Raw genomic sequence first — 15,833 nt, 5'->3', positions numbered from 1 at the left:
TTTATTATAATAATAATAATAATAATAATGATAATAATAATAATAATAATGATAATAATAATAATAATAATAATTAAAATATAAATTTTATTTATAATTTATTACTATACTTTATTGTAATTTAATATTAGTATTTTATTTTTTAAATAATTAAATTAATAATTCTAATAATAAACTAACTTTAAAATATAACAAAAAAAAAAAAAACAAACCCAGTGGGAGGTCGCTTCCCCAGGAAACGGCCCCCTGTTAACATTGAAAAATTTCCTCTTCAAGAGGTCGCTTCCCCAGGGAACGACTTCCTGAAGGAACGAAAAAGTAGGGCATTTCAAGAATATTGTTTCAAAGTAGGGTAGATGGAGAATAAAAAAATAAAAAGAGGATATAACCATCAAAAACCCGAGATTTTTAGTGAATAATAATTTGGCTTTCTGTTTTTTGTATTTGACAATGTACTTTTGTTTTTTGTCTTTTCAATTGAAATCTTCTTATCCTTTGAACATTTTGAAAGTCATTAAAGTTGATGTTGGTTCCAACCATGATGATTTGTAAGCTTTCTATTTGATTTTATTGAATCTAAATGGTGACGTCAAACATGAAAGACAACTTGTATAACTTATAGGACGATCATTTCCTTTATGATTGATGAGAATATTATTTTGCATTTATCTCAACATCTTTGAGGTAAACTCCTTGAATATTTTTTGTTTAACAATATTTCTTTTGTTGATCGATAATATCTCAGTCTTTGTCCTTTGTTTTTTATCATATATTTTAGACTTTATTTTCTTATGTTCTTATGAACTTTCTCAAGTATTTGATGAACACTGAGCTGCTATTTTGCATGTGGTCTTGTTTACTAAGTCAGTTTTCCTTGATTAATCTTTGTCATAGTTTGATTACTCAAGAGCACATATTAAATAACAATATGAATCAAAATCTTTAATAATTTAATCAATGAAGTTTGTTATCATCAAAACATTATTATTATTATTATGTATTTTATCTCAACACGCCTTATGTCATAATTGTTTCCATAAGATAAAATAAAGTTAATTTTTTTTTTTTATATAGTTATAAGTTGTTTTCATAAGTTATCGTCAATAACTTATGAAAATTAACAGAAAATAGTTTATGGTTATGTCATAAGCTATTTCTATAAATTCTCCCAACTTACAAATATTTATTATAGTAGATAAATTAAAATAAATCAATCCAAATATGGTTAGTATTTTCAAATCTATGAGAAACACAAACAAGAAACTTTCAACAAGAAATTTTACTAATTAACTCATATCAATTAATGTAAACCTCCCACATAAATGATTGGTTTACGACTCGCTCACTAGCGTTAGGAATTTTCAAATTATTTAATTGATTTGACTCTTCAAATGTTTAGAAGTGTTAGAAGATATGAGAAATTTATTTTTCAAGGTAGAAGCTATGCACACGATAAAATATTTATTTTTCTTGTAGTTCTCTAGTTTGTATTATCTACTTCATGTTGATAATTATACTGAATGAAAAATTAAATTTATTTTCTCTTGTGTTGGATTTAGAAAAACAAATTTGTTGTCTCTTGTTTGGATAGGGTTCCAAAATCATATAAATTTTGTATGGAGACATTGAATAACTTTACATTGAACGTACCTACTAAGCAACTCAAAATTAATTTGGTTGTGCTCTAAATTGTTCCTCGTAGCATAACTCTTCTTTAATACATTGGTGTTGATTTATCTGGAGTTTAGTAATTACACTCTTGACCAAACACCTAGTATAAAGATACAATATACCTAAGATTCTAACCGCGCATAAATGGTCTTAACTATATACCTAAGATACAATATAACTCTTCTTTAATACATTGGTGTTGATTTATCTGATGTTTGTCTTGCAACTATTTTTTAAACACAAAAAAAAAACTAGTGAAAAACAGTAAATGATCACTTATGCATGCAATTGAACTTTAAATGACGACTCAATGTTATGTTGTTTTAAATATTTTAGTAGTTTTGTTCTAATATTAAAAATTAAGTTTTTAATAAAAATAAAGTATAATTTTAATAATTAAAAATTATTTTAAAATATTTTATTTTTTTAAATAAAACACACATGATCAAACTGTTTTATTTAAATTATAAATATATATTGATTGAAGTCGTTGTAAATTATTTTTAGCATTTTTTAATCCCTACGAAATTATTATTCAAATAATTTTAATCTATATAAAATTATTATGCTAGTAATTTTACATTATAAAAAGTTAATCCACAAAAAACGAATTTAAAATTCTATTTCTATGACAATATTTGCAATACTTTTATTTTGAGTTTATGATATTTTAAAAAAATTATATTTAATTTATCTCAAATTTAAATTTAAAATTTTCAGGATAAAATTTTTATGATATTTTAAACATGTTTGCAAAAAAAATTATTTATATATTCAAAATTTTAAGGGCAATTAAACATTTCATTTCAGTAGGGATTAAAAGTAGAATAATTTTGTAGTGATTAAAAAAATATAATATTTTTAAAGATTAAAAATAAAGTTTTAAATTTTATAAAGATTAAAAAATTAATTATTTTAATTAAAAATATGTATATGCATGTGGGACTGGGGAGAAGAACATTTTGTCTCTTTGAGTGGAAGTATTCCGTGGAGGTTCTATGGTGGCAAGTAATTTGTCTGGACCTTGGATATGTACGGATCCTTTTATTTGTATATATATTTATATATATCTAGATCACATATACAAAAATGTTATTTCACACACATTTGACACAGATACGGAATATGTATTTACTATATAGCTATTTGTATTTTTTTTGGATGAATATGAAGGAACATTTTTGTACGGATGTATCTTATTAATTTCTTAAACTACTTCACAAACTATTAAATAATTTAGTTATTTTATAATTATATTAAATAGATAGTTCATGACTTACTCCATCTAATTTTGAATATAAGAGAAGATTGAATTAATAAAAATTGATGCATATGATTTAAATTTTAGACTAAAAACATATATTTTTTGTTAATTCATTTTTCTGTAAATTTTAAATCGATGAAAATACATTTTAGTGATTAATGAATTTCTCAACATAATTAATTAATTTGAAAAAAACTCTATATGATTAATGTAATATATTACTGCTTAACTTAATTTATAACAAGTTAAATAAATAATTAATTATTTATATTTTAATGATTAATGAAACAATTTAATTGATTAATAAGATTCACTATACAAAAATATCCCTTCATCACTAGTGTATAATCTATTCGTGGCACGAAAACAAATTATGTTGTCAAATTTAGTGTTGTATTAGTATACATATTAATAATTAATTGTCATTTATCCAAAACTTGCAAGAATCTGTGAGGAGCAACAACAAATAATAACAATTAAAATCACTACCACAAATGACACAATAATTTTTAACGTGAAAAAACCTTCTCAATGTGAGAAGTAAACAACCACGTGACCAAGCCAATAATAGAGCTCCACTATGATCAAAATATGGGTACAAGAGAGTTTCAAATATGGCACAAATTCGTGCTCAGTAACCAGCCAAAAACAGCAAGGTAACCAGCACAACAATCAGCCAAAACAATGAGAAAACAAACATGAAATTGAGAACAAAGTTCAGCAGAAAAACCAGGAAAAACTGCTACTATCCGAACTCAATTTCTCCCACCTCAGACCTCTGATCGACGATCCAACCGGTCAGATTGAAGTACCATGAGCCACGAACCTGCTGTCCAAATTTCAGCCCGATCCGACGGTGAACGAAGGAGAAATCGCGAATCTAGTGCGGCTGCTCTGTTTTATGCGAAAATGAGTTTTGCTCTTCCTCTCTCACTTTTCTCTTTGCATCACTCTATGAATTCAGCTCTGTCTCCCAGTAATCTGACCTCTCTCCACTTGGTTAAGTGAGACACATAGGCGTGCACATATTGAGCCTTTCTCCACATAAGAAGGGAGCCCAAAACCCAACATTTTTTACTTCAAAAATAATTATATAATAAATTATTTTGTTTAATAAATTAATATAAATGATAAATTTGATATATAAAACCATTAAATCAAAAATTCAAATCAACATGTAATAAGAGAAGAGCGATAATGTTAATTTGTGGGGCAGGAGAGTAGGATAATACATGTTGCAGGGGTTAAAGGGCGAGTTGACGCATTACGCAAAGGAAACTAGTTGGGAGTATTTACGTCAAAAGTTTTTCTATTGAACTCATAAGTTTTTTTTTTTTTTAATTAAAAATATCAAACTAAAAACATTGATTTAAAGTATAAATTTCAAAAATGTATTCTAAATATAATCCTGACAATAAATACTTCTATACCCACGTAAACAGATAATAGTATACATGTATTCTATTTATAATAAAAATAGAATTTGTGTTTGATTTATGTCTAAATTAGCATGTGATGTAATAGTTGCCTGAAAATTTAATGAAAAATGTTGGCCCAACTCAGCGTGAGCCCTAAAGTCTGTACGCAATACTCGTCATCAATGGTTTTCCCAATACATCAATTGACAAATAAATATCAATTTAGTCTTTTAAACCGACACTTTCTCACTCATTTAATCTTTAAACTATTTAAATTAACTAAAAGATTTTTAAACTATTTCTTCATCCACTAAGTTAATTTTTTCATTAACGGCGACCGTTAGCAGTTCTTAAACTATGCAAATACTTTTAAATGATCCATAATTTATATTAAAAAAATAATAATTTAACCTCTTAAAATTCAAATTTTCAAATTTGTTGTTGTTGTCAAACATATGAAGTTATTAAATTTTAATTTTTATGAAGTTATAGATTATGATATTTTGATGTATTTTGTGATAAACTATAGATTAATATTATATATGAATTTATGAATTCGGATTTATCTTACTGATTTTTTGAGTTTTTATGTTTATGTTTACGGAATTTATTAATTATGATTTACAGAAATCTTAGTTTTTTGTTTTTATAAATACTAGTTTAATGAATTTTTGTTTTACTCTTTACCGATTTTTAATGGTTTTGATGTTTATAGGTTTAAAAGTTCTTTTTGGTTAATTGGTTTATTTTTGTTGTCTTTAATTACTTTTTTTTAGTTATTGTTACTTTTGTTTGGGGTCATGATTTAAGATTCATTTTTAATATATAATCACTATAGATCAAAAGTTACAAACACTGATGAAAGAAAAGTTACATACTTAAATTAAATCTAAATGCTAAAGTTATTGGGTAGCTATCGTATATTCGGTATAAGAATTTATAATAAGTTTAAGAAATTAATACAAATGTCATTTTTTATCTAAGATGAGTTAGGAATTAGAAAAAAATAAGTTTAAGAAATTAACACAAATGTCATTTTTTTTATCTAAGATGAGTTAAGAATTAGACAAAAAATGAGAGATATGGTGTTTAACAACAACAACAAAATTAACTTTAGGGACCAAATTGTTGTTTTGTTATGATAGCTTATAGACTATTTTGATGTATTCTCATAGTTTAGAGATTACTAATGGATATTTAACCCAGGGACTTATTTGATGTCTGGAGAAATAGTTTAGCAATCTTTTCGATGGTTTTAATAGTTTAGAGATTAAATAGATGAGAGAATGTTAGTTTAAAGACTAAAATTGATAATTTATTCTTAATTGATGCTTTTGATCCAGTCAAAAGTTTCTACTGTTAGGTGTGGTTACCACTTTTGCTATTTACTTGCTTACCTTAATTTGTCTCCCATTCTCAACCGTAGAAGTTGAGACCGACTTGGTTTAGTTGGACTCAATTTGATAAAAATTTATTTAGTTAAAGTTTAAATTAAATTTCTTGGATTTTTCTTTTTAATTTAAACTCGATTTGATTTGAGTTTACAAACAATTCAATTCAATAATTTGAATTAAATAAATTAATGGATAAAAGAACTTAAAAAACAACATAAATTTCTTAAATTTAAACTCAAATTTAAATAGAAAAGGTAAATAATATTTTTCATCCCAATCAATCTGATTTTATTTATATAGTTATTTTATTTTATTTTTAGTCACATCTATTCATCAAAACACTACGAGTTAGCATATATAGTTATCATTTTTAATGATACCACATCTGAGTCACCATTTATTTAGTAAATTAATTAAATAAAATATTAATAATTATTAAATTAAATAAATTTAAGATTTTTTTTGGTAAAATAATTAAATCAAAACAAATGAAGATTTTTGTTTATTTTTTTCCTTTTTCTAATTTTTTTCTGCATAATCACTAACCCAAGAATCTCTAATAATATCAATCCTAACTTTTACATATGAAAACCCCAAAGAAGAAAGAAAAATAGTGAAGTTACATGCATCACTATTCAAACTTTAAAGAAAACCTAAAATAAAACAATAGATGGAAAAACAATGTTGTATAATAGTGGATCTTATTGAATTGAAAGGTAAATAAAGGTTTGGTTTGACAAATTTAGTAGATGTGAGTATGTGTGTTTAGAGTGAGTATGAGATCCAATACTATGCCAATTTTTGTTTTGCTTTTTTGTACTCCATGCCTACCTCTTTCTTTAGGTAGATTTTGTGTTTATGTTTTTGTCTCGGATTGGGATTCCGTTGTACACTATTCATTTATTGTTTTGTGTTTTTGTGGATGTTTTCATTTTTTGAAGGTTCTAGATTTTATTTTTAGGTTGGGATGAATGTATAGGATGATGAGGGAAAGCGAACAATAAAAAAGAGAGGAGAATTGTAAGGAGTCGATTTTGCAAGCATCATTTGTAACTTAGAATATGACATAATCTTTACATTGTGTTGATCATCATTTTCGAGCATATTTATTCTTATTCACAAGTGAATTTATTTCATAGAGCAAATAAAATTATATGAAATTAATTAAAAAATAATAATTATATGAATTGAATAACATATACTTATAGAGCTGATTTATCAAATTTTATACGTGATTCAAATTCAACTCATTTATTTAAAAATTTTAATTTTATTAGAAAATTTTATATTTATATTTATGTAAGTGGAATTATATGTAATATATTTTGTATAAAAAAATTTATTCTTTTATTATGAAATTTAGTATCATAAACTTTTATCCATTACTCTACATATAGAACTAAATTGCAATATAAATAATTAATATGTTTTTATATTGTATTCCAATGATATATATATATATATATATATATATATATATATATATATATATATTTCAAAATTATATTCTTTATATAAAAAAAAATAATCTTAATAATATTCCAAACAAAAATATAAATAATATATTTTAATACTAATTTATTTTAAATATAAAATATAAGTTTAATTGTAATATCTTATAAAAATATTTAGACATATTATTTTGAAAAAAATATAAACTCAAGTTCAACAAAAAGATAGCAGGACCATCATAAAAATAGCAGATAGTTTATCTAAATCTAAATAAAAATAGCAGATAGATAAAATAAAAATGGCAAAAAGAAATTTCAGTAAAAAAAAAAAAAAGAAATTAAAAATGAAGAGTCAACGCGACAAAAAAATAAGTCATCGGAGTTCTCGTCACGGTGGTTTTCCATTGGAAATTACGTCAAAAAGAAGACGCTTATAAAAGTATATATATTATTATACATATAATATTATAAATAGAACTCAGATTCCTTTCATAAGTATTGTTCTTTTTCAGATTCAAATCGTAAAGAAAGAGAATCAAATTTAACATAATAACAATGTCGAGTGATGAAGAATTTTGCGAATGCAGGCCTTTGGGTTTCTTCCTTGGATTACCCTTTGCTTTTCTCTCTTTGATTTTGTCTCTTCTAGGTGCAATTATTTGGCTTCTCGGGTATGCAACTTTTTTTCTTTTCAGTTTTATTTTTCTTATTCTAAGTTCTAAATTCCTCTATTAACCCAAAATTTTGGATCTCTCTTTAATTTTTGTAGCTGTGGGTTTATATATACAAAACTATTATAAAAATAAAATAAATTCATTAATGAATTGTTCATTGTCTTTTATAGGTCAATATTGAATTGCTTTTGTCCATGTTGCATATGCTGCACAGGATTAATTAATGTTGCTGTGAGTTTGGTAAAGCTTCCAGTTCAAGTTCTTAGATGGTTCATTGACCAAATTCCTTGTTAGAGGATAAACATTAATTTGTAGCATAAACTACCTTTTCTTAGTTTATCCTAAATTTGGAATTAGTTTCTTGGGAATTTCTCAATTGAAACCAATATAATTTAGTAGATATAGAAAACTTGCATATTACTAGTACATATAAAGAGCTTCTAATTGAGGTGCAAAAGTTAGTTTTAACTTTTATTAGAAGATTCACAATCATTGTAAATTAATTAGTACAATTTATTGTTTTTTAAAAATTTAGTTAACACTAATTAGTTTGACTTGTTTGATGGACTTCTTGGGTTATTTTAGGGACTTTATCCTAATTTATAATTGAAGTTAATAGATTGCGATTTTTAATCGTTATTTAGGGAGTAGTTGTCTTTATTATATTTGGTTTATTCTATTTTTACATCTAAAGGAAATGGAAGTCTGTTTTCTAAACTCAACTTCCATTAAACTGATCATTAATTGATTGAATTTAATTAATGAATTAGCTTTTTACAAATTTGTACTATTGGTTATGTGAAAATAAGTGTCTTGAGGCCTCATTCTCTTGTATTTACTTATGCCCCTACATATAAATTGTATGTACATGTGTGTAAGTAACTATGACCACTTTTCTTAGAAACTATACATACAACCTACCTATAGGTACCTCTCAACAGCAACAAAAAAACTATCTATATATAGGATGTATGTATGTGCCATTTTAAATTCTACAATTGAGTGCCTAATTTTTTTTACACAATTTAACAGAATTAGGATGAAAATCACATAATGAGAAAAAAAATGGTTTACTAATATTATATACACAAAACTATACTTCAAATTTTTTTATTTTATTTAAATGTAATATATAGGTTTTTCTTTTCTTTCTCATTTGAGTCATTTATTTATTAAAACTTATCACAAATATATTCCTTATCATTTAAAATATTTATAAAGTTATCTTTTATTTATTTTTTCTCATGTTTAAGTTTTTTATTTTTTAATATGTATATAAAATTATCCTTTAAAATATATTGACGTATTATTGAAAATGCGGATGATAAGTCTATATAGGGTTACTATCAATAGTTTTATTATAATATTGATGAAAGATGAGTAAAAAGATGAAAATTTGATGTATTTTTCTTTGTTTGAACAACCTTAACAATTACATTTTTTTAATCAAAAAATTATTATTAATAACTCAACATAAATTGGTCACTAAATATTTTTAACACATCGATATTTTTAAAAGATAATCTTATAGTATATTAAAAGATAAATAATTTAAATTAAAAAATATATAAATAATAATTTTATAAATATTTTAAAAGATAAAAGATAAACTTTATAAATAATTTACAAGATAAATGACTTAAATAAAATAAATAAAAATAAAAGATCAAAATAAAGTACCGATAGCTTGTAAAAGAAAATAAAGGGCCGACAGTGTAAATAAGATAAAACTTCTAACATCTTATTTTAAGTAATAAATATGGTTAAATTCCCATAGCTGTTTATCGATGATAAACACTTTTTAATATTTAATTGATTAAGTTGACATTTTCTTTTAATACTTAGAGAGTAGCTTGAAGGGAAAAAAAGAAGAAGATAGAGGAGGAATTCAACACTTTTAATTAAATAAAAAAATTTTCACAATAATTTTACTAATACACTATTAATAAGATATCCATAAATTAAAATAAAATTGATTATTTTTAAAAATATTTTATTCGATATATGACCTGTCATTAGTCATTGGACAACATATTTACAGGGTTAAAAAAAAAAACACTCGTGCAACAATTAGTTTATAAAAGAGATATATTTAGAAGAAGAGATAATCTAATCTATCTGTCTAAAGTAGTAAAAATCTTTAATGCATTAATATTTTGTAAAGAGGTTTACATTATTTTTTTTGGCTTAATTGTAGTTTTAGTTTCTCTATTTTAGTTAAATCACGAAAATAGTCCTCTTATTTTATTTTTCTTCAGTTTTGGTCATCAAACAGAATTTTGATAAATTTTTTGATGAAATGTCATTTTTTAAAGTTACACCACACTATTTATGATAATAGATCTCAGGTACAATTATTTCACAACGAGATCTTCAAGTATGATGTGATTTAAATAAGCGCAAAAAAATGACATTTCATTAAGTTTTAGATCAAAATTCTGTTTAGGGGGACCAAAATTGAGCGGAAATAAAATGGGAGGATTATTTTCGCGATTCTATTAAAATAGACCAGAACTGTAATTAAACCTATTTTTTTTAAGATATTTTTTTTTATTAATAGAATCTCTATAGATTATATTAAATTTATATGAGACTTATAAATTAGTATTATTATTCTTTGAAATTTTAACTAACAGTATGTTGAAAAAAAATAATTAAATTGAATTAATTCGAATATAAATTTCTGGAATTAGCGAAAAATAAATTTCTCAATAAATTGAACTTAGAATACACTCAACCAACTCATCTTAGAATGAAACAACAAATTATTGGAGTTAGCGAAAAATAAATTTCTCAATATATAATATATAATGCCACAAAAACACCTTGAGAGTTGATAATAGAAAATTATACTCTATACTCGAATTTATATTCATACCCCATATTTTAGTAATAAATAAAAAAATAAATATAATTTTACCTTTTTTAAAAGAACAATTTAAATTTGTTTTGTGGTATATGTTTGTGAAACTTAAAAAAAGTTTTTTAAAATATAAGATTTAAATTTTATACAAAAATTTATTAAAAAAAACTATTTTTTTAAAAAAATTTCAAGGACACAAATTTCAAATTTAAAAAATACATTTGTGATCTCAAAAACTTTTTTTAAAGTTTTATGAAACCGAAACAATACGTTCTTAAGATTAAATTTTTTAAAATACATTTATACTCTGAAAAACTTTTTTTATTTATTTAACTTTTTTTGGAATTTAAACTGAATTAATAGTATATAATTTATAAAAATAAAATAGATAATTTACATAAAGTATAGAATACGAGTATAAATGTGGGAGAGATATATGGTATAATTTTCTTTATAATGTATTATTAGTGCTCATGAATTAATAGAATAAATATCCTACTTCATCTCCGTCTTAATATAAAGAGTGATTCATTTATAAAATAAAATGTTTCAAAATAAATGATACTTTTAATTTTTAATAGAATATTATATTTTAATTATATTATATAATTAATATTAATTATATTACTTTTAATTCAATATCTTTCAATCTATATTTATGGTAATAATGAATATATCAATACTTAATTAATATAATTTAATTAAAATAATATTTTTATTAATATATTTTTTAATATATATAAAATAATCAAATATATCATTCATTGTAGAACGATAGAATATAATTTTTAAATTATTTGTAATTAGTATTTTCTAAAATTTAAATGAACTAATATTTTTGTGACTAGATGTGGCAATGACATATAAGTTGATATTTTATGATTTTAAGATAATAAAGATTTGAAGAATTCTAGAACTTTTTTTTCAATATTTAATAAAAAATAAAATTGTTAATAATGTGTCATATCATATCAGTATTTATTTAAAAAAATTGACCTAAATAAAATAACGAAAAATAAAAATATTTTCAGGTAAAGAAACATAAGAGATTTAAATGAAAAAAATAAATACAATATAAATGTATTATAACATCTTATACGTTCCTCATCATCAGTGGACGTCCAGTCTAACCAAAATTGTATGGGTTTTGTAATGTGCACTCCTTCTATTTTACCTTCCACTCTCAAATATATTTAAAAACTACTTTGTCCTTGTTTAATTTGTATAAAATAATGAAAAAATTTACCATTTAAGTTTTCCACCCCCGACTTTTGAAAATTTATAAAAAAAACTTTAACTTTTGAAATGTAATTATGCAGACAAAATTACTAATTTCGAAACTTTGGAAAAATACCAAACTTTCGAAATGAAATATTTCAGAAATTTTCGAAACTTTGGATGAATATGAAATTTTCGAAGTGTATTTTTCCAAAAAGCTTCAAAAGTTTGGATGAATTTGAAACTTTAGAAGCACATATATTTCGAAAATTTCAAACCTTCGAATTAGTTCCATTTCGAAAGTTTTAGAAGTTTTGAAACTTTTAATTTTTTTTAAAAAATTACTGAAACTTCCGAAATTAGATATCAAATTTATTACTATAAATGTATTACTATTAATTTATTACTATAAATTTATTATTATTTATTACTAATAAAAATTCATTTCGGAACTTTCCATGAATACGAAAGTTTCGAATTGTTCGAAAGTTTCGAAAATTCTGAAATTTTCTATTTCAGAAGTTTTGAAAATTCTAAAATTTAATATTTTGGAAGTTTCGAAACTTTCAAATTGATCAAAAGTTTCAAAATTTTTGATCAACGATGGAAAAATACATTTCGAAAGTTTTAGATTTATCAAAAGATTCGAAAATATCAAAATATTCTAGAAAATTACGTTCGTGTTTATCAAAAGTTTCAAAAATGTCAAAACAATTCACTTTTTTATATTTCGAAAGTTTGAAAATTTTGGAATGATAATGTAAATTTGGGAAGTTTCGAAAAATGGGATGAATAATGAAGTGGTTAATTTTTTTAAAGAACAAAATGGTATTTTCATTTGGAATGAAGAGGTGGGAAGTTAAAATGGGGGTGCATGGTACATTTCTCAAATTGCATAAACAGTTTGGGTCTGGCTAGTTCATATATAAATCCAATCAAATTATGAAAATTTGTTATATATTTTAAAAAGAATAATTTCGAATATTTCATACCTTAATAAAATAAAAAATCTATTTTATTTTGGTTTATTGTAGTATTTTCTTATTTAAAATTATGATAAACAATATATCTGATAAACTATTAAAATAATATCCTATTTTAATCAATTTTTAAATTTATATATTTTTAAAAATTATAACAAATAGACATAATCTTTTTTTTTAAAAAAAAACTGTCAAAACGAATCTAGATTCCCTTTATTATTACTATATGGTAAAATAAATAGTTTAATATCAATGTCGTATTTACGAAAGAGTCCATGCAAAGAACAATTTATGAAACTAACTCTGGAACTTTCCACAAAGATCGAGATAAGACGCCATATAACATGATCAATTTCCAAAACCAGAAACATTTAAACATATTTAGCACATTAAATCATCAACTTCACCTCCCAAACCGCCTAACATATCTCAAAAACGAAAACTTGAACCGCAAAACTGAAGAAGAGAAAGAGAGAAGAAGAACTAAAGATGGGTGTTGATTACTACAAAATCTTGCAGGTTGATAAGAATGTCAAAGACGAAGACTTGAAGAAGGCTTATAGAAAACTTGCTATGAAATGGCACCCTGATAAAAACCCAACCAACAAAAAAGATGCAGAAACTAAGTTCAAGCAAATTTCTGAAGCTTATGAGGTATTTTTTTCTTTTGTAATGGGTAGTGTCAAATTTTCAGCTTTTACTCAAATTAGGACTGAAACAGTGAAACTCAATAAACATTTTTATCTGGGTCATGCTTATTTATGATTTTTTGCTATTTATTTTTATAGGGGTAATGCAAAATTTTTAATCTTATCAAAAATCAGAGCTAAACAATGAAAATCCAATAAATTTTTTATTTTGGAGATGCTTACTTTGTTTATGTTGTGATTTATGATGATTATTATTGAAGGTGTTAAGTGATCCTGAAAAGAGAGCTATCTATGATCAATATGGGGAAGAGGGTTTAAAGGGGCAAGTTCCTCCTCCTGAAGCTGGTGCTGGTGGTGGAACTAGTTTCTATTCCACAGGAGATATACCTGGATCGTTTCGGTTTAATCCGAGGAATGCAGATGAGATTTTTGCAGAGTTTTTTGGGTTCTCAAGCCCATTTGGTGGAAGAGGTGGTGGTGGTGGTGGCATGAGATCTAGGTTCTCTGGAGGAATGTTTGGTGATGATATGTTTAGATCTTTTGGTGAAGGTGGAGGAATACATATGAATCAAGCTGCACCTCGTAAAACACCTCCTATTGAGAAAAAGTTGGCTTGTACTCTGGAGGAGATATATAGAGGAACTACAAAGAAGATGAAGATCTCTAGAGAAATAGCAGATGCCAGTGGGTGAGTGTTAGTGGTTTCTTTTACTGTGCTATTTCTGCTTTTTTTTTTTTTTGTTCTCTGATATGATTGGTTTTGTGCGTGATGAAATGGTTGAAGTTTAATTTGGTAGTTCTATGGATGCATGTGAAGGGGAAACCATTTGAACCTAAAAATCACATTCTCCCAATTATAATATATTTCACTACTCAATGTCTGCTATTTTCATTTGGTTTTATGTTGAGTGTTTGGCATAACAAACATCTATTTTAGATGGATCTCAGATTCCCTCCAGCCAGGAGATCTCGCATTCATGCAGTTGGATCATCAATGACCATCTAATTGAGATCAGATGGTCTAAAAATGTAGGTAAACTTGAATCTAGACCGTCTGATCTCGATTGAAAGGCCACTGATTCATCGACTGCATGAATGCGAAGAATCTCCAATTACAGGGAATCTGGTCCATTTTGACTGATGAGTGGTTTCCTTTTATCTGTACATCAGTTTCATCATCTAAGTGTGTGCCATGATTGTCCCTTTATTGATAAAGTGTTTTTGTTTATGCAATGGCAAATGCATGATGTCTTTGTGTTCTCTTGTGTCATTTTCCAAATACTGGAATGGAAGAAACTTCATAGAAATCTTTCAAGTTCAATTTTAACAATATATTATCTTTGCTTGTTGGTGTAGCCAAACAATGCCAGTGGAAGAGATATTGACCATAAATGTGAAGCCTGGTTGGAAAAAGGGAACAAAGATCACCTTCCCAGAGAAAGGTAACGAACAGCTGAATGTAACTGCCGCAGATCTTGTTTTTGTGATCGATGAAAGGCCACACAGTGTCTTCAGTCGTGAAGGGAATGATTTGATTGTGACTCAAAAGATATCTCTTGTGGAGGCCTTAACTGGTTATACAGTACACCTCACTACCCTAGATGGTAGAAACTTAAGCATACCAATCAACAATGTTATCCATCCTAACTATGAGGAGGTTGTTCCAAAAGAAGGAATGCCTCTCCCCAAGGATCCATCAAAGAAGGGTAACTTGAGGATAAAATTCAACATTAAGTTCCCAACTCGGCTCACTGATGAACAAAAAATAGGAATTAGGAAACTCTTGACTGCCTCAGCTTGAGATTGAACATATATGGATTTATAAATAGTATATAGTGCATGCAAGTATGTCAGGGAGTTACTTAGCTGAAAATATTAGATTTACCAATAACGTTGGATGTTTCTTTTGTTTTTTTGATATCGAACAAGTATAAAAAAATTTAAGTTGGATAAAATAAATTGATCGGTTCTCCTTCAAGATAGAGAAGAGCATATACCATTTAAAATAAATAAAATTTTGTAGCTTTTTTGGTTCGAAGATAACATTTAAAACAGTTAAGATAACGGTTAAGTTACATCCATGATCCATATACAAGTCATAATAACATCTGCAAAACCATTAAATATGATTTCAAAAGCATCATTCTTAGTACTTTAAACTACACATGAAATCTTACGAAATTCAGAGATTAATTTTAACCAAAAACCTTGGCATAATACATCCATAGCTAATAATAACAAAATAAA

The 15,833-nt window shown here is 25.2% G+C and overlaps 2 protein-coding genes across 2 annotated transcripts; both read left to right on the top strand.

The window, feature by feature from the left end:
• Positions 1-7,686: 7,686 nt before the first annotated feature.
• Positions 7,687-8,451, top strand: LOC101498191 (signaling peptide TAXIMIN 2-like). Its single transcript, XM_004505572.4, has 2 exons — positions 7,687-7,869; positions 8,043-8,451. Exons 1-2 carry the CDS (start codon positions 7,754-7,756, stop codon positions 8,164-8,166), a joined length of 240 nt encoding a protein of 79 aa, XP_004505629.1. The 5' UTR covers positions 7,687-7,753; the 3' UTR covers positions 8,167-8,451.
• A 4,790-nt stretch (positions 8,452-13,241) lies between these two features.
• LOC101497975 (uncharacterized) lies at positions 13,242-15,564 on the top strand. The gene is made up of 3 exons (XM_004505483.4): positions 13,242-13,590; positions 13,847-14,274; positions 14,943-15,564. Exons 1-3 carry the CDS (start codon positions 13,426-13,428, stop codon positions 15,385-15,387), a joined length of 1,038 nt encoding a protein of 345 aa, XP_004505540.1. The 5' UTR covers positions 13,242-13,425; the 3' UTR covers positions 15,388-15,564.
• Positions 15,565-15,833: the final 269 nt, after the last annotated feature.

Source organism: Cicer arietinum, chromosome 6 (assembly GCF_000331145.2).
Source record: "Cicer arietinum cultivar CDC Frontier isolate Library 1 chromosome 6, Cicar.CDCFrontier_v2.0, whole genome shotgun sequence".
Taxonomy (NCBI): domain Eukaryota; kingdom Viridiplantae; phylum Streptophyta; class Magnoliopsida; order Fabales; family Fabaceae; genus Cicer; species Cicer arietinum.
The sequence above is the reverse complement of the archived record's forward strand: the minus strand, read 5'-3'. Positions and strand labels throughout refer to the sequence as shown.